This window comes from Sceloporus undulatus, chromosome 3, assembly GCF_019175285.1.
Source record: "Sceloporus undulatus isolate JIND9_A2432 ecotype Alabama chromosome 3, SceUnd_v1.1, whole genome shotgun sequence".
Lineage (NCBI taxonomy): Eukaryota > Metazoa > Chordata > Lepidosauria > Squamata > Phrynosomatidae > Sceloporus > Sceloporus undulatus.
The window spans coordinates 83,654,832-83,675,388 of NC_056524.1; the positions used below are offsets into that span (position 1 = coordinate 83,654,832).

Sequence of the window (20,557 nt, forward strand, 5' to 3'; positions counted from 1 at the left end):
AACCAAGTTCTAGGGTTTTTGCTTTGTTTTCCCAAAGTCATGGTTAACACCAGTATGCTATGTCATCTTTTAAACAGTGATATAAGTTGAGCCAGAAAGAACAAATTCTAGGAATTCTAATTCATTCTTACTCTTTCTGGCTACAGATAATATGAGCATTCAAATATATGTGATAAAATATGGTTAATTATAAAATATGAAAAGGAAACTAGCCAAAGAGAATGAGTAATATACTAAGTCAAAAGCAAAATAAATTGCACTTTTGCTTTACATGAATCAAAAAGATTCCTGTAACATTCACTTAATACTTATAGACCTGTTCTAAAGGAGACACATTCACATGCTCTGAACCTTGATGTGGAAAGTGATACTGTTCAGCAAAGGGCACTATTATTGTGGCTACAAAGAAATGCAATACTCGTAGCAGAATTCCAGAGATGCTTGCTATAAAAACACATTAACAAGACTAATGTATCACATCACTATTTGTCAAACTACACCTGAAAATGCAATTACTAAGCTTCAAATAAAATATATAAATACCTGCATATCACCAAAATTTTCAACTAGCTTGAACATCGGAATGACTGTGGCCTGGTACAGACCGCCCAAAAAGAGTGGACTGCCAGCGCCTTGTTTTGCTCCATGAGGAAGCCACAGCAGACAAACCATGAGACTTCCTCATGGAGCTAAAAGAACCCACAAAAAGCAGGTTCTTTTTGTGATGCGATACTGATGCCGCAGTGCGCTAATGGCGCACTCACGACATCAGTATCACATCATGATGTGCGGACGCTAAGCATCCTTCACGTCAAAATGGCGATGCCCATCTGTACAGGGCACTGCCATTTTGACATACGGAATACGTCTCTAAGGCCTGCTACAGACAGCCAAAATAAAGCTGCTTCGAGTCACAGTGGAGGTATGGTGTTTCAATGATGCATGCGTCCTAAAAGTCCAGAAGACACACCAAAGCCACACTCCAGTCCTTAGGGCTGGAGCGTGGCTTTGGTGCGACTTCTGGACTCTTAGGACGCATGCATATTGAAACACCCTACCTCCACTGTGACTCGAAGCAGCTTTATTTTGGCTGTCGTACAAGCCTAAGTGACGTCCAAGAAACCCTAGCAGGTCATCAAGACATGCGTTGTGGCCCATCTGTACTGGGCCTGTATTTACTTTTACTAGCAGGAGCACCTAACGTCACAATGACTTACTTATACAAAAGTCAAAAACATTGTGAGAATCCCCCAAACATGCACTGGAGGGCTGGGAAATCCTTCAGAGTATGCGTTCAATATTGGAGAGCGGGGGGGGGGAGTAAAAAAATCCCAGTTTCACTATGACTGTAATGTATCGTTTAGTTTCTTTTCTTCAATAACTGCTGTTATTTATAATTTTAAGTAAAAGATCTATTATCTCGCATTTATGAGTCTACTATTTTTGCGAATTTGCTAAAACCAAGCATTACAGTCTTTCAACCGTAGTACTGAGAGACTGGAAACTAGGAATTACAATTAGATGTCCTAGATTTCTTAACAGTAATAACTACTCTTAGTAGTCTGCTGGCATTAATTAGTTGCAAAAAATAATTGGAGAAATTGAATAAATTAACGTATTAATTGTAGTTGTACCTATTCCTCCATCTTGTGAGATAGGCTGAGCTAAGGGCCAATGACTTGCCAAATATCATACTGTGAACATCATAGGTGGATGCAAATCTAAACTTGGATCTCTCACACCCAGCCTCAACAATCTAGTCATTATACTACTGATCTTAAAAAGTAAACAGAAATGCCGATTATGAACCAAATCTTACATATGTCACTGGACTTGGTAAAACTGTCTCCGAGCCATTTAAATCAATAAATGACCTTTCTGAAAACAACTGGTGTGTACCACTGAAATGTGTGCACAAAGGCACGCTAAGGTTACTTTGATCACCAACATTCCACCAGCTATATGTCATTGTTGCATTGTGGCCATCAACATAGTTATCGTTCCTGACCAAAGAATTTATTAGTGTACTGTATTAGCTTGTGTTCACCATGTGCAAATTTTGCTCTTGAACTGCCGTGACAGGCCAAATACTTGAAATAAACAGATTGCAATCTTGCCCTCAATTAATCCACACATGTCTGCAGCCATGGACAGTATTTGCAATGTCTTCAGAAGGTGAGAAGACTCACAGCCATCTATGGCACAGATTATAAAGATATTTCACAACTAACAATGCTGGCTTTTTAAGCTTGCACCTTGGAACTATATAAATTACTGTAATATAAACTACAGCCAGCCCTCCATGTCCACAGATTCTACCACCCACAGCTTAAAAAACATTCTAGAAAATATATAAATTCCAAAAAGCAAGTCTTGATTTTGTCATTTTATATAAAGGACACTATTTTATTATACCTTTGTATTTAATGGATCTGGAGTCCTGGAACCAGAGAGTCCTGGAACCAAACCCCAGCAGATACCAAGGGCCCAATGTAACATAATAGACATAAACATGCATCACAAGCACAAATAATGTGAATTTCTATAAATTAGCACTATGATAAAATAGTAAACTTTACTACAGTTTCCTCATAAAAAACACAGGTTGATTTGTGAAGAACAACGAAAGATAGCAGCAAATACTCTGCCTCACCCTCACCCTCAGGTTAGTTGTAAATGGTTTATGAAGCATCAGAATTGCGGGGCTAAGCAGACTGCCCCTTTGTGCTGGCTTGGGGGTGACATCAGAGTGCGGCGTTCAGACGTCACGCACACTGTCACCACCCCAAACCAGTGTGACGCTGCCTGCCCAACCACACAGTGGCCAGCTTTGCAGCACTCTAGTGGTGTGGTGTTTATATGCTGCACGCACATAAAGCTGTGGCAGCAGCAGAAAAGCTGGCTTTTTGCTGGCTCAAAAAGAAGTGGCAAAAAGATGGTTTGGGGGTGTGGCATGCAGTTGCCACAGCCCCAACCCGGCATTCGAAGGGGCAGCATCAAGCCACCCCTTCAGGGCCTTCTGTTTCAGCCCTGAATTTCCTCCAAGAAATCAAAAATTAGGAAGTCTACCGTTAACCACAATTTGAAAAAGAACTAACGAAACAACTAAACACTGTCCAAAAACCAAGAACAGATCTGGAATTCTAGTGCAACATCCATCCCTTTCTGATCACAAATATAAAATGGTAGTACCACAAGAAAAACTTTAAATATTGACAGTTTGTAACTGACCAAGGCCACAACTATCTTAGAAGTACTTGTGGGTGAGGAATACCGACCCCACCTTAGGCCATATAAGGAATTAGCTGCCTTACAAAGAAAAGAATGTGTAAAAAGGAATGGGCTGGCAAGTGCTGACTGGTGGGAAAGAGCTGTACTGGAAGTGAGACTGTATAAAAGCTTGTCCCTGCTGTCGCCCTGGGTCCCGATTTCGGCACCCTAAAACGTTTTGGTTAAAATCTATTATAATAAAAGCTTATATTTAACCAAGAAATGACTGGTCGTTGCCTGCCTTTCAGACTGAGACTGTTCCCTAAAGGGAGACTAGGATGACAAGTCCAAGAGATTTGTAACTTCTCAATTCTTATAAACCAAAGTACAGATACTAACACATCAGTCTACTATTACATATTTGTTTTTCAGTTGTCATCTATGACTCCATCACGACTTTAATAAAAACTAAACAATTAGTTAACTAAGTTGCTGAGCAGATGAGCTTTCTGCCTCATCCACTGCAGCTCAATCTAGGAACTTATCAATTATAACCATGTGTGGTTGGAAACAAGTTCTCAAAGAATTTCTAGCCTAAGGCTTATGGTACTAGAATCTGACAGCTGCTGCTGTTATTGGTCCTCTCCCTTTATGAAGTCTGTGCTCCTCTCATTTCATAAAATCCCTACAGCCAGGCTCAATTGATTTAAATTGTCAAGATGTAATGGCACAGGAAGTACTTAGGTCACATATTATTTTTCCAAACAAATTGCTGCAGCTACCCAGGAACATTGAATATGTGTACAACCCCTAACATAATGTAAAATCCAGATCTTACCATATCACTGCATTTAGTGTTAACACTAGCAGGAGGAAAGAACCAAAATAGACAAGGAGTCTGTTTGCCTAGTACATAAGACCCACAATCTGTACAAAAGGTATCTATCCCAGTCTCAAGCAACATACTACATGAGTAGGGAGAATTGAAAATAACCATTGTATAATTTACAGTTGGCCCTTCTTATACACAGATTTTTTATACACGGATTCAAGCATACACGTTTTGAAAATGTTCCAAAAAAGTATAAATATCAAATATCCAACCTGGATTTTCCATTTTTTATAATTTTATTTAGTTGACCTGTACAGGGGCTTGTACAGATGATATTACAGTGGACCCTTGTTATACGCTGGGGTTTGGTTCCAAGATCCCCCGTGTATAACAAAATCCATGTATGCTCAAGCCCCAATAAATATAATGACATAGCAAAATGTTATATACGGGGGAACTTGGAACCAAACCCCAGCGTATAACAAGGGTGCACTGTAATATCATCTGTACAAGCCCCTGTACAGGTCAACTAAATAAAATCCAATGCTAGGTCCCAGAAAACTAGGATTAGCAGTAAGGAATCCAAAACAATCTTCCATTTCCGACAAATTTAAGCTCATTCAGCCTTGGTGATGAAAGTATACCTGATTTCCTGTACTTCCTCTACCCAGCACAACCATACTATTTTTGGTTCTATTTTTCCCATTTGTAATTTTGAAATATATATATACACATCAGAACTGAAGTTTGTAAGAGTCGTTCTGATATTTTACATTGACATTTCTTCATCTGACTAACTTAATTCATAAAAAATATTAGGTATGAAAAAACACTAATTCATCTTACTATTCTAACTATTTGCACCTTGAATTCTAATCTTTGAACAAGATCTCTAGCTTACTAATATCAGACAGCCAAAAGACTGAGGCCTAACTGAAAGGGAAATTTTCCAAAACTATATGCCATTAAGTCAAAAGTTTCATATCACACAGTATAAATGAAAGATTTAATAAGCAGACTCATTACATGAAATTCTACGAACAAGACTATTAATAAATGATTAGTACAACTGTTCTCAATTGACACACACATATACAAGCACTAGAAAGAAATCTGCAGACAGAGTGAAATGATGGAACAGATGGACACAAAATATAGGACTTCACTTAACAGGCAAAAGGGCAGGGACAAATACCACATTAGTACTGATACTTGATAATTGCGATAATCTACTATCATGCATGCCTTTCATGCTCCCACCCAGTAAATGAAGTTGCCTGTCTTGGCAAAGAGTTAATTTCCTCACTATGAAGAGTAAGACAATGCAGCACTGCTATTCATTTCACAAAAAACTAGCTAAATACAATGCAACTGAATTCTCCCAGGATCTACTAAAACACTTTGTGTTTAAACCTCAAATGTCCTTAAATGAAAAGAGGGGAAGAGAGAAATAGTAATGACATCAACTCTAGGATGAAGCTCAGACCAATAAAACTGATTCTGAACAAGAAAATAAGAGTTGCACAATGAAAAACTGGAACTATTATGAGTAGTAATATTACAGCACAGTGATTGAATTCAAAGATACCAGGTAAGAGGTCAAATAAATATCTACATAAAATTGAATAACAACTCTAGCAACAAAGAAAAGTGTACTAAAATTGTTCTTTAACACCATTTTAAAGGGAAGTATTTCAATTGCCAAATCGACATATAGACGTGTATATACGATAATACACATACAGAAAATCAGTATTGGTCATAGTTTTACCAACATTGATTATAATATGTGAAAATATACTAGGGGTGTGAGCATGGATATTAATTTTCTAAAAGTCTTGAATCATGATCAATGAAAATTATTTTTCCATGTTGTATGTGTTTTATGATTAGAAAACAACGTTAACACAATCCATGCTAGTTTAAATTTTATTGTAAGATTGGTATAGATTATTTTTTGTTAGACCATTCTAGTACTTCCAAAAAGTAAATAAGTAAATAAATATTTTAAAATCCTCAAAACATACAAACATACATGCAATGGTAATCCTCTGAATGAATCTTCCCAAGAAAGCCCTAGGATAAGAAGGCACGTACAGTAACAAAACAACAAAGCCATGACATCTTAACCAAGTTACTCTGAAATAACTGTTATGGAAATACAGTAAAAATGTTTTAATATAATGAAACAGGATCTCATGTATATGTCATGTTTTGGGACCAAAATTATGGATTTTGATATGACCCAAGGATAAGTTGAGGGTAAAACTTAGGAGCATCTAACAAATGATGTAAAGGACAAAGCAAAGGAAAACAATGCCAAAGAACTTACAAAATTCCAGAAGGATAACTGTTGGTGCTCACACTAAAGGCTGGATGAATGAGAATAGAGGAGGTCAGTAGTTCCAGTACAGATTATATTCTTGCCTTTCACCAGGAGATGGTTCTTTTTTAAAAAATAAGAGTTAAAGTACAGTACTCACACGGACCTATGGATAAGTCGGCTCATGGTTTTTGGGTTGATTTTTTCACCTAAATTTCTAGACTTATACATGAATATATACAGTATATAAAACTCACTTCACTTGGGCTAGAACACACTTAGTTTGATAAAGCCAAGTTTTCCAGTAAAGTTACACAGTTTTCGAGTTGGAAGTTTTGTGCCCGCTTCCTTCAAATGAAGCAACAACCATTGGCACCTTAAGAATGCCCACTACTATGCTAAGACAGTGCAGTCCTCAATAGGAACTCAGTAGGGACTGCAGCAAGGAGGAAAGAACAACCTTCTAACTCTATATCTCATATTATTCCCTGTAAGAAAAACAACATTATAAACTTGTTAGGTCAAGGATAAGCAAAGCTCAGTTCTGGCACTGCATATCACCCCAAATACTATTTTATGGCCTCCACCAATGCATGCATGCGCGCGCACACGCGCACACACACACACACACACACACACACACACACACACACCACTCTTCTGTCTTTGGGCCTTGGACCATTCTTTTTCAGGTAAAAGATGAATTGCCCCTTCTGGTAGTCTGTGCTGGTCAGGACTTATCTGGAGTACTGCATTCAGTTCAGACTGATATGGACATCTTGAAGTGAGTTCAGACAAGGGCAATAAGGATGATAAGAGGTATTGAGAACAAAATGTATGAGGAAAGGTTGAAGGAGCTGGGCAGGTTCAGCTTGATGAAGAGAAGATTGAGGGGTGACATGATTGCAATCTCTAAATACCTCAAGGGTTGCCTGAGAGAAGAAGGGAGCAGGCATGTTCTCTGCTGTCCCAGAGGATCTAAATGACTAAATTTACTCAAGTGTAGATTTCAACTGAACATTAGAAGGAACTTCTTGACAGTAAGAAGGGTTCAGCAATGGACCCAATTGCCTAGGGTCTTCTTCTCTTGATGTTTTCAAAGGAAAAAAAAATCTAAACAGCTATCTGGTGAAGATGTTTCAGCTGGAGATTCTGCATTGAGCAAGGGATTGGGCTTTATGGCCCATGACTATAACTCTGGTTTGACTGAGCGAAAGGTTTGGAAACCATCACCGGCCACTACAAATTTTGCTCTAGCTTAACTGAGTCAGCTCAAGCACTGTAATCAGTATCTGCTAGATCATGACTATCAAACCTCCTTTCTCCTGGGTCAGCATGGCCTTGACCATGAGCCAAATTAATTTTATGGTCCTTGTTAGCAGCATTGTCAAATGTTCAGAGCAACCCAGTGGCATAGAAAGAGTTCATTTATATTTATTAGTAATAGCACCAGCAGTAATAGTAGTAATAATAATAATAATTCTTACCCGGATCTCCAACAAATGTACAACATCAGTTAAAAACAGACATCAATTTTTTAAAAATTATGTATTATATATTAAAACAATCCACATTTAAAATACATGATTTAAAAATTACAATTTAAAAATCATTTGCATAGGCCTGCCGGAAAAGTCACTGGTCTAGGTTAGGGTTGGGGAACCTATGGACCTCCAGGTTCTGATGAACTACCATTCCCATCATGCCTCACCACCAGCCAAGCTGAAGGAATCTGAAGATATAAACTGAACTGGATTAAAATTTGTGGGCTGTAGCCAATGGGAAAGTGTGGTATGCTCTGGGGGTAGGTGGAAACATGAAAGTCTGTGTTTCAGTCTCTACACACCCACATACCACCCACACTTGGTCAACAAAATATGGTGATATTATACTATTGCATATCTAGCTACTTCTAGCAAACAGAATACACAATTCAATCTACTTTCTATACTTCTCTGGAGATTCACTGTCAGAAACAGCAAAAACATGAATACTGAATAACCCCTTCTCAATATCTAGTCCTTCATGGACAAAGAAGTATGTATACTAAAAGAGCATTTAGTCATCATACATGTTGCTTAATGCTTGAAATGGCTGTTTCTATGAAACAAGTTTCAGTCACTAATGTTCTATTAAAAAGTGAAGAATAAAATGCTTTACAGAAGCCATACTTTGTGTGGTACCATAAACTAGACTTCCCTAATAAGGAGCTCTCCAGATGTTTCACATTGCACTTCACCACTCCAGGTAACATGTCCAGTGGTGCAGAAACATGGGTGCTGAAGTTCAAAACATCTGGAGGACACTAGACTGGGGAAAGCTGCCTCAGTCTTATGCAATGAATTAAGCAAATACAAAATAGTAAAACCCATTTTTATGTTATGTACTTTAATATAGGAAATTTCAGACAGAGATAAGTATAATTAGCACTAATGTTTAGTGACCAGAAGTGTTTTGATTTTGTTAATGAACACAAGATCTCTATCGCCATCTAGTGAAGTGTCTGAATAATTATCATACTACTGTTACACAAATTAAAAACTACCGAACAAAACAAAAGACAATATGATATGCATTCAGCTTGAGACGTTCTGCTAAGAGCCTAACCCTAACCCTATGTCTTATTCATTATTACATTATGCCATCAACCTGTTCAATAATTATGCAGTGACAAAACAAGGAAATGTCTAAATGGAAGATTATTATTATTGTAAAAATTTTAAACGGTTTGATTTGTGAGCCGCCTAGGGTCCTTTTCCAGGAGAAAGGCAGCACAGAAGTGAAATAAATAAATAAATCCATCCAATCTATTGGTTTTGGTTCAGAAGCAGTTGTGAGTAGGAAAAGAAAGAGAAAGAACACAAATCAATGCTTTCAGTATTAAGTATTACATGAAAATTATTCATGAATCAACAGGTTTTTATAAAATGCAAGTTTTTGAATAAAAAAATCTAATTATATGGCAATTACACATTCCCTTTTGAATTAATCTTACCAAGAAAACCCTGATAGGTTTGTCATAGGCTCACCATAATTTGGATACTATTTGAAGAACCACAACAGCAAAAAAATACCCTAAAGGCACCAGATCTCTTGAAGGAGAGAGAGAGAGAGGCAGGCGAGGTCCAACTGCCTTGCCTCGAAGAAGACTAGCCCTCCCTTCAGCCACCATCTTGAAGGGAGAGAGAGAGGCAGGCTAGGTCCACCAGGCTTGCCTGGAAGAAGCAGAGTCCTCCCTCCGGTCCATCTGCCTTGGTCCAGGACTCAGAGGGAGAGAAGAATGCTGGACCTGATCCCCTCCCCCCTCACCATTCCTTCTCCTTTTGTGTCGTGTCTTTTAGATTGTAAGCCTGCGGGCAGGGAACTGTCTGGTTAAAAAATAATAAATGTAAGCCGCCCTGAGAGCCATTAGGGCTGAAGGGCGGGATATAAATACCTAAATAAATAAGATCCCATCTAATATTAGAAGCTAAGCAAGAGTTAGCCCCAGATACTACTTGGATGGAAGACCACCAACAGATACCAAATGCTGTTGGATATATTTCAGAGGAAGAAACTGGCAAAATCACCTCTGAGCATTCCTTGCTTAACCCTATGAAATCCACAGGGTTGTCACAAGTCAACAAAAGACCTGAAGGCATACACACAAACAATAGTACATTAGTAAAGTTATAATAAGCAATAGTCACAGGCTGTGTTTTCGTTTGTTTGTTTTTTGTTTTGGTTTTTTTGGTTACCTAACCTACAATTTCCCACAAAACAGCATTAAATGTTTGATGATCTATATATACTGTATATATTAGCCTATAAGTCGAGAAATTTATGCCCAAAATTGACCCCAAAATCCCAGGTCGACTTATTTACAAGTCAGTATGGTAATGTGATAGCAGCTCTTTCAGATTTTCCCATGCAGTCAGGAGAGCAGTTTCCTTCTCATTTGAGCCAAGCAGAAAGAGTCCTGGGTGATTAACTGCTTTTAAACAAACAGTCCCTCTTCTGCCTGCACTGTCACGGTCTGGGGAGTGAAGAATGAAACAAAAAGCCTAAATTAAAAAGCCTCTTGCTGCAGGCACACACTAAAGGAGCCAACAAGTTTTACCCTCGACTTATCCATGGGTCATAGTAAAATCCCTAATTGTTGTCCCAAAACCTGCCCTCGACTTATGCATGAGGTCGACTTATAGTCCAGTATATATGGTAGTTTGTTTCTATATATTGGGCCCACCATAGCCCACTCCTACTTCAAATAAAACAACTCTTTCAGCCATAAAACCTACTGAATTTCCTGGTGAAAAAAATGACTGTAGAGAACACGATTTTGCTGTTTCTCTCTCAGCCGCACAAAGCTGGAAATTGCCCCCCCAAACTGACCAGAATATTGTTTCCAGTTCCTGAAAACAGCAACAGGGTGGACCATTTGGGATCAGAAGGTACCAAAACCATTTGCGAGCACTCCAGATTTAAAAAAATATCTTTATTATTAACATTATTAACATTTTATTTATTAATTAAAATATTTATATCTGCCTTATAGCTAAAGATTTCAGAGGAGGTTACAATAAAATCAATTTAAAATAATAAATAATAACAATAATTTAAAAAATAAACAGTTTATAATTAAAAACCACATTATTTTCAAACTAGTTAAAACAATTTTAAATAGCACCCTGGATTAAATGGCAGCCTGGATAAATCAGCTGGTATGAAGGCTGTAATGAAAAGGACAGGTTGCTTACCTGTAACAGTATTTCTTCGAGTGGTCATCTGCGAATACATACAAATGGGTTTTCACTGCACCTGTGCAGTGCTGCTCGGAACCTACTGGAATCACTGGGCAGAGTTAACTCTGCAACATAATGAAACTTTTTGGCGGTAACTCCGCCCACCCGTTATAAGGCCCCTGCCTTCCCGCTCTTTTCCCCAGTTCTGCAATTTTTCCGCCAAGCAGGCGATGGAAAGAGCCAATGTGAGCAGGACACTGAGGGGACGGACGGGTGGGATTTGTATGTATTCGCAGATGACCACTCGAAGAAATACTGTTACAGGTAAGCAACCTGTCCTTCTTCTTCGTGGTCTCTGCGAATCATACAAATGGGTTTAGACTGACAAGCTTAGGTATGCGGCGGAGGGAGTGTCCTGAAACCAAGCTATGGTAAACCAAAGGTATATTTATTACAATAAAACACCTTGAACCATAAAGAGTCAGTCTTTTTGATCATGGACAAATCAAACAGCAATAACTTTGCTAAACCTGAGAAGGGAACAGAGGTCATGCAAGACCGATCCCATAGGACTTGTGTAAACCCACATAAACAAATGTAAACAGTGTCAACTGTACAAGTGTAGTGAACACAAACATCAGTAGTTCAATCAATGCAACCCTGAAATAAACACAGCCCTCCCGAAAGCTGCGTCTCGGATGGCTCTGGTGTCCAACCTATAGTGTTTTATAAAAGTCAGAGGTTGGGACCATACAGCAGCCTTGCAGACATCCTCCAAGGGGATCCCCGACAGGAATGCAGAGGATGCTGCCATTGACCTCGTGGAATGGGACCGAACCCTGCCAGGGAGAGGCTTGCCTAACAGTTCATAGCAGAGGTGGATGGTACCAGCCACCCATTTGGACAACCTCTGCGCAGACACAGGCAGCCCTTTCTTCGGTTCCGAGTAGCATTGGAAAAGTCTCTCGGACCGACTGGAAGCAGCAGTTCTGTCCAAGTAAAAAGCCAGAGCTCTCCTGACATCAAGAGAGTGTAGGCGTCGCTCCTCATCCGACGTCGGGTTGGATGCGAGAGTGGGCAACACAATGTCCTGGCACATGTGGAAAGCAGACACCACCTTCGGCAAGAAGGAGATGTCCGTACGGAGGACCACTTTGTCCCTGTGGAACCTCAGGAATGGTTGGTCCCTCCGTAATGCACAGAGTTCGCCCGCGCGGCGGGCAGAGGTGATGGCCACAAGAAAGGCGGTTTTCCAAGTCAGTAGTCTCAAGTCCGCTGTGGCCATTGGTTCAAAGGGCTTGGATTGGAGGGCGGACAGTACCAACTCCAAACTCCAAGCCGGCGTTGGTACCGACACGGGAGGGTAAAGATTGGCGCAACCCTTCAAGAATCCCTTTACCAAGGGGTCTTTGAAAACAGAAACCCTCCCCCCGAACTGATATTTGGCACAAATGGCAGACAGGTAGCATTTGATGGATGTGAGGGACAGCCCTCCATCCAAAAGTGACATCAAAAACTCCAGCACCACTGGAGTGGACACCTGTGCAGGAGACAAGCCCTTTTGGTCAAGGAAGAGGCAAAATCTCCTCCATTTCAGGGCATAAGACCGCTGGGTGGAAGGTTTCCTCGCAGGCAGGATCACCGTCCTCACTGCCTCCGGCAAGGCAGTCAGGGCCGAATCCTCCAGGCCACCAGCGGCAGGCTCTCGATGTCCGGGTGGAGAATCCGACCGTCCTGGATCGACAGCAGGTCCGGGCGGGGATCGAGGCGGAGGAAGCATCTCCTGGAGAGGTGGAGAAGGGATGCGAACCACGGCTGTCTCGGCCACCACGGGGTGATCAGGATCGCATGCGAGCGGTCCGTTGTCATCTTGGACACCACCCTGATGATGAGAGGGAACGGAGGGAAGGCGTAGAGGAGCTCCCCCGTCCAGAGGAAGGCGAATGCGTCTCCGAGGGATCCGTCGAAACGCCTCCTGGAGCAGAACTGGGGACAGTGGCTGTTCCACCTGGTCGCGAAGAGGTCGATCCGGGGGGTTCCCCACCGATCGAAGAGGTCGCTGACCGTCTCGGGATGGAGCCTCCACTCGTGGCACACCGAAGGAGATCTGCTGAGGCGATCTGCCAGCTCGTTGTCTTCCCCAGGAAGGTGAATCGCTTGGAGGAGGACGCGCTTCTGGATGCACCAGTCCCAGATGCGGAGCGTGAGGTCGAGCAGGGTCCTGGACCTGATACCACCTTGCTTGTTGATGTAGTACATCACGGTGGTGTTGTCTGTCCTCAGGAGAACCACTCTTCCTGTGACAGCAAACTCGAACGCCCTCAAAGCCTTCTCCACTGCGAGCATCTCCAAAGCGTTGATGTGGAGGAGCTTGTCTTGTGCGGACCACCTGTCCTTGATGACGAGGTCGAGCAGGTGGGCGCCCCATCCCTCCAGGGATGCATCGGTTGTTAGAGTCAGCTGTGCTTGGGGCTGATGAAAGGGCATCCCGGTGCAGACGTTGGAGCTGTCTAGCCACCATCTGAGGGAAGCGGCCACCGGTCTCGGGACCGTGAGCCACTTTGAAGGAGGGTCCTCCAACGGGGAGAAGACGGAGAGGAACCAGGATTGGAGAGGTCGAAGACGAAGTCTTGCCCAAGGGGTGACGAATGTCGTCGATGCCATGTGGCCCAGGGCGATTTGGACGTCTCTGGCCCTCACCCTTCTGTGGGAGATGCAAGGCCTGATGGCGGTCGTCAGCGCCTGGAAACGGTCTGGAGGGAGAAAGGCGGAGCATGTCTCGGAGTTGAGGATGGCGCCGATGAACTTGACTTGTCTGGAAGGTGTGAAGTGGGACTTCTCTCGGTTGATGACCAGTCCGAGGGAGTCCAAAAGGCGTAAGGCGAATGAGAGTGCCTCCTGCAGTTCTCTCTGGGACTCGGCGGCGAACAGCCAGTCATCCAGGTATGGAAAGACCATGAACCCCTTTTGATGAAGGTAGGCCACCACCGGTGCCATGCACTTCGTGAAGACTCTCGGTGCTGTGGCAAGGCCGAAGGGGAGGACGTTGTAGTGGTACGCGACGGAGCCCACAGCAAAGGCGAGGAATCTTCGATGAGACTCGCGGATCCCGATGTGGAAATAGGCATCCTTCAGGTCGACGGTAGCAAACCATAGGCCCTGGTGGAGCAGAGGCAGAATGGAGGCTAAGGTTACCATTCGAAAGCGTCGGTATTCAAGAAACAGGTTCAATTGTCTCAAGTCTAAGATGGGCCTGATCCCCCCATCCGCCTTCGGTACCGTGAAGTACCTGGAGAAGAAGGCCCTAGAAATTTGATCAGGCGGTAAAGGGGAGATTGCCCCTTTTTGAAGAAGAGTGCGCACTTCGTCGAGAAGGGTGTCCGAGGGAGAAGTGGACATAAACGCTCCGGTTGGAGGGAGCTCCTGGAACTCGAGGGCATATCCCCTACGGACGATGTTAATGACCCACGAGTCCGATGTTATCGAGGCCCAGATGGTAGCAAAGGGCCTTAGGATGTCCAAAAAGAATAAGGACGGAGGGGAAACGAAGTGCGCTACGTCCCTTCAGGTTCTCTTCTTCCCCTGGTCGGTATCCTGCCGGCGGGACTTGCGGTACCGAGGCGGGAAGTTGCGGCGGCCAGAGGAGGAGGAAGACTGCGAGGGATAACGGCGCCTCTGCGAGCCCTGTTGTTGGGGCTGTCGATCTTGGGCGAAAGAGCCCTGGGACTGACCTTGCGGTGGCCAAGGACGGTGCCTCCTTCTGAAGGGCGAGATGGGAGCGGACGACATCCCGTGCTTCTTAGCAGCAGCCTTCATTCTGAACTTGCGGTTCAGACGCTCGTCGGTGTCGGCGTGGAAAAGGCCGGTGCCGTCCAGTGGCATGTCCTCAATGGCAGATTTCACATTGGCGTTGAGGTCAGATCCCCTCAGCCAGGCGTGTCGGCGCAAGGCTAGTGATGCTGCCATGCCTCGTCCCGCGCAGTCGGCGACATTTCTTGAAGCGGTGATGATCCAGTTCCCTATGGAGTGGGCCTCGTCACGGATCTCCACCAAGCGGCGTTGGACCTCATCAGGGACGTCAGGGACGATGGGCGAGATTCCCTCCATCAGGGCCTGGATGTATGCCCCCATACAGGCATTGTAATTTATCGCCTTAACGATGAGGGCGGCCGAGGAGTAAGCCTTCTTCGCCAGGCCATCGATCTTTTTGGCCTCTTGGTCGGCCGGGGACGTCGCTTGTTTCGGCACAAAGGTCTACTGTGCCCCTTCCACAATGGCCGAATTCGGTTTAGGATGGTCGGTCAGCCATGGGCAAGCCGGTGGTGCGATCCGGTACAGCGTCTCGACCTTCTTGGAGGACGTGGTGAGCGAAGTCGGAGCATCCCAAGACCTCTGCACGATGGACTGCAGAGAAGGCAACATCGGGATGCATGGTGGAGTGGGAACACGACCGAGGACTCAGCGTTCTACCGGGTCACGGGCCTCCTCCTCAGGCGGGGAAAGCTCGATGTCAAGAGTCCGGCACATCTTGATGATGTGTTCACTGAAGGAGCGAACATCATCGGTGGGTGATGAGGAGCCCGGGTGGTGCATCTCCTGCGGCGAGGGCGGGTCGGATGGGTCGTCCTCTCCGTCAGAAGGCTCCCGCGATGGAGTCAAGCGATCACGATCCGACTCGGAGTCAGATGTCAGGGGAATATCCGTCACCCTGACTCGAGATGGAGTGCGAGCCGGGATTTGTGGAGCCGGTGGCTCGGAGGGCTGGCGACGAGGCACCGAGGATGAGGCCACAGCCTGAGAGGATGATGGCTTGTCTCCCTGGGGAATCGCAGGTCGCAGATTAAGCCTGGTGAATTCCCTGAAGGCCTTCTCCTTGGGGACCGACATGTAGTATCTTTGCGTTTCCATGTCAAAGAACATGTCTGTGTCCAACCCCCACGGCTCCTCGACGTCCGAGAGCGGGGCAGCCTCGTCCACATACGAGTGGACAGAAAGTGGAGAAGGCTCCCTCTCAGGAGAGATTGGCTCGTTGATGACGGCCAGATCTTCGGTCAGCGGAAGCAGTGTGGTCGGCATCGTGGTCGCATGCATCGCAGTCGTCGCCTCAGGGCGCGAGGAGGTCCTCTCCGAGGTCTCCTTGGGAGGAGAACGATGCTTGCGTGAAGCATGTTCTGCTGACTTGGCCGGGCGCTCCGACCCGGTATGGTCCTTGGTCCTGGACTTGGACTTGGACTTTTTGGGTGGAGGAGCCTCGGTGGTCTCGGTATGACGCCTCTTCTTGGAAGACGTCGGAGTCGCCGCCAGGTCCTCAGGCGGGAAGAACGGGTTGTCCGGCAAGTCATGTAGGGCAGCGGTTTTCTTGGAGTGGGTCTTGACCCTCTCCGATGGTACCACCTTCGTCGAGGAGGATGCCTCCATCTCGGGCAGCCTGGGGGCATGTCGAGATGCTTTCGATGACGCCTTGGAGGACGGTAGCGAGGCAGTGCGAGCCTCCGATTCCTGACGCTCTCTCGAGCGCGAGCCCTCCGGGGATGGCTTCCTCCCGGATCTCTCCCTGGGCTCGAAACCCTCAGTCCCCGAGGTTTTCTGGGGGCGCTTGGAGGGTTCATCGGTGACACTGGGTCTCAGGGGACCACGGGTCACATCAGAGGTGGTCGGAGACCGTGTCCCGGCCGGGACAGAGACCACACTTGAGGCGCTGGCCCGTGAAGAGGATGCGGGCGGCGCAGCCGGAGGGAGCGATGACGAGCGGGGACGTCCCTCCCGGACCTTTCCCAAGGCAATGGCCGAAGTCAGCCGGGATTCCCGGTTTTTCCTGGCTTGGGAAGACAGAGACTTACAGAGGTGGCAGGCTCTGGCATCATGGTCCCTTCCCAGACAAAACAGGCAAGAGGAATGAGGGTCCTGGACGGGCACCTTGCCCCCGCAAACATCACATTTCTTGAAGGGCGCAGGCATCCTTCTGAGTCGTCAATCCAAGGGAGAAAGAAGTCGCGAAGTCAAAAACAAGCCGAAGAGGTCCGAAGTTACCGGGGCCGGAGAGAGAGAATGGTCAAAGCAGTCCGAGGTCAAGTGAAAGTGATTCCGATAGCAAGCAAGAGCAAGCGAAAGTTCCTAGAAGCAGCTAGCGCGGCGGAAAAAAGGAACTGGGGAAAAGAGCGGGAAGGCAGGGGCCTTATAACGGGTGGGCGGAGTTACCGCCAAAAAGTTTCAAAATGTTGCAGAGTTAACTCTGCCCAGTGATTCCAGTAGGTTCCGAGCAGCACTGCGCAGGCGCATTGAAAACCCATTTGTATGATTCGCAGAGACCACGAAGAAGAAGCCAAGTTTCATCTTGGCACTGAAACGATCCCAATGTTGGCACCAACAGGGTTTTCAGGGAAAGGGAATTCCACAACTGGGGTATCACTGTAGAGAAATGCATTCTCCCACAATGCATTTTCCCTACTGGTGGGAACACAGGATAGTCCATCCAATAGATCTCAATTCTCAGGTAGGTACATATCAGGTGTTCCCTCATTTAGTGCTTTAAATGTTATCACCAACATCGTGAATTCAGACCAGAAATCTATTGGCAACCAGTGCAGTTCCATCAGAATTGGTGTTATATGGTATTGGAATGGAGCTACAGTGAGCAGTCTAGCACTAGTATTTTGCACTAGCTGCAGTTTCTGAGTCATCAAGGCAGCCCCATGTAAACGCATTGCAGGAGTCTAATCGAGAAGTTATCAGTGCATGCATAACTGTGGCTAAGTCAACTGTGAAAGATAAGTAAGTACACCAAACTTCACTTTGCCTAAAACAGATGGGCAAAATGACATGACTTCAGACCGCATTGGGGGCGTGCCATTTACACTGCACACACCCCGAATGCAGCCTGAAGCTGCGCTGAGGCTGCATCAATGAAAAAGAACTGGGCCAAAAAAGAGTGGGTATAATTCACTCCTGACGGTGTCCTGGTTCGGGAATGCAACAGCAGCCTGCATCAGGAGCAGGCCTATGCGGTCGCTGTGGACCTGGCACAATTAGCACCAGAGCAGCCTCACTCAGCTCCTTTGGGCCTGTCTGCATGATCCCATACTTTACTAATTTCATGATGATTTAGTCTTTGCATCCAGTTACTTTCTATAAAAAAAAGTTTTATTAACTCTAATGTAGGACTGGGAAGAGATTACATTTCAGTGACAAGTTGCACATGTGCGTGCGCACGCACGCATGCACACACACACACAATAAACACCATATCAATCACTACTGACTCACCTCTCTGCCTTTGAAAGTCACCAGAGCAGCAAGAGGCTTTGCATAGAATCTGCTGTAGGAAAACCCTAGGCATCCATACATGCTATTAGCTGTAAGCTTCAGCGCCTTCTGTCTGATATCATACTGAAAAGAAATACAGAGACTTGTCACAACATGCAGTTACAAACTTCAGATATTGTCCCATATCCTCCCTTCTGTCTCAGACTCTCTTCTAGTCATGGGGAGCTTGTGACCAGAGCAGGAAAGTGCCCTCAAAATTTTGTAATGAACTGCCTCATCACCAGTGTGGTATTGTTGATTTGAGGCTGAAATTTAAAGGGTAGAGAAAAATTTCATCTCTTCCAGAAATAACCACCAAATCACTGTTTCTTCTTCACTATTAGGAGAGAAACAACAGGTGCATCTGTACATAGATCACCAGGCAGTGGGGAAGATGAAAGCTTACTATGAGACTGTTATCCTTCCTGCCCGTTTTTTGGGGCAGTTGATGGGAAAAACCCAGGATATGTGAGTTTCACCAACCAAGAGAAAGTGTGTTGACTCCCTGACGTTCATGGGCCACCCAAGGAGTGGCTGAGCACTGCACATGAAATGAAAACTAATGCAGCCTCCTTACCACCCATGTGTGCTGTACAGAGGCACTTTGCTCTAAGTCTGATTTACTCCCTCTGTTTTGTTGACCTGCTATCAAATGACGTTTTAACAATAAAGGGAAAACAGAGGTACAGTGTGCCTGTGTTATACATGGGCATGCTATAAACGGCTTCCAACATATGCTGGAAGCCGTGCTGGAAAAGCTTCTCCCGCGCCCCGGAAGAAACAATGGGGTACATGCCAGGTGCACGCCACAGGAATGAGCCCCATTGTTTCTAATGGGTCTTGAGTTTACGCGGTATTTCCCTTACACGGCAGGGTCCAGAATGGATCCCCTGCGTAAGGGAAGGGCCAACCGTACATAACTCTTCCTTTACTGTCAAGTTTAGAGGCTGAAAATTCTTTACTTACTGTATGTTGGAAAGAAAAAGGTGTCTTTGTTTTTAATGTTAGTAACATGATAACTTTCCTTGCATAAGAAATTTGCCAAAAGTAATGGCTAATTTCTTTAAAATGTATCATTTGTGTATCAAGTAAAAATGAATATATGTTTTTTAGCCATCCAGACATTGTTGCTCTCTTACTCAATTTGTTCTAGCAACAGAAAGACAGAAACAAGTTTATCTAGCTACAGATATCATGTACTCTTTTCAAGAAAAACTGGAAATATAATTACTCTTTCTTAAATGTAAATTTCTCTTATGACCCACATCTAAAACAGTAAGCAATTAATTTAAAAGTTGTTACATGTTCTTTCACCATTTATTCTGCATTCAAACTACAGTACAGTGTTTGAGGAAAGTTATGCAATAAAGCAACAAAAAGCTTTACTGTTAAACATACCTGTAAGTAGAGGTCAGAATTTAAATCTGGCTGTTTCATCAACTGCTTCACCTGACGCCTTCGTTCAACTAGCTTTCTGATCTCTTTAGGCAAAATTCCCATGTCTAGAGATGAATCTGGTAATTCAGGAATTTCTTCTTCTCCATCCTGTGATTCAGTTTGATATGTTAACACAACCAAACAGATTAGTTCCCTAAGTTGTTATTACTAAACCTTCTGTCAGCAAATGTTCCAGAGCCCTGGATCAAAAAAATCCTAATGATTAGTCCAGAAGCCATGTCTTCCTGGGCTGGGCCAACAGATTGACCATGCAAAAGTTAAAAATGTAATTAAACTAGCAAAATGTTAACAGCAGATAAAAATAAACCATGTAATAAAGAAACAATATATATATTTATTTCTTTAATATTTGATTCAGTTACATATTTATTAAAGACAACTACCACATGAAAGACACTTCCCCATCCAGCTATCAGACCTCAAAGCCCTGTTAAAACAGAAAGGCCATTAGCTGCTTATGGAAAAATAGTGAGGACTATGCTAGCCTAACCTCTCCGGGAAGAGGGTTACAGAGCCCAGAAGCAGCCGGTGAGAAGGCCCCCTCCCATGTTCCTTCCGAATGTATCTGTGAAAGTAGTACGACAGAGAGCAGGGCCTCCCTAAAAGATCTCAAGACATGGACAGGCTCATATAGGGAAATGTATTTATTTATTTAATTTATATTCTTCCTTTCTCCCAATAATGAGACTCAAGGCAGCTAACAACAGATTT

General features: G+C 44.3%; 1 protein-coding gene across 1 annotated transcript in view; it reads right to left on the reverse strand.

Annotated features, from left to right (window-relative positions):
- Positions 1–20,557, reverse strand: part of POLA1 (DNA polymerase alpha 1, catalytic subunit) — a 353,950-nt gene that overhangs the window by 257,169 nt on the left and 76,224 nt on the right. Inside the window, 2 exon segments of the mRNA XM_042458289.1 lie at positions 18,350–18,472; positions 19,787–19,933. Of these exon segments, the coding sequence (XP_042314223.1) occupies positions 18,350–18,472; positions 19,787–19,933 (270 nt within the window).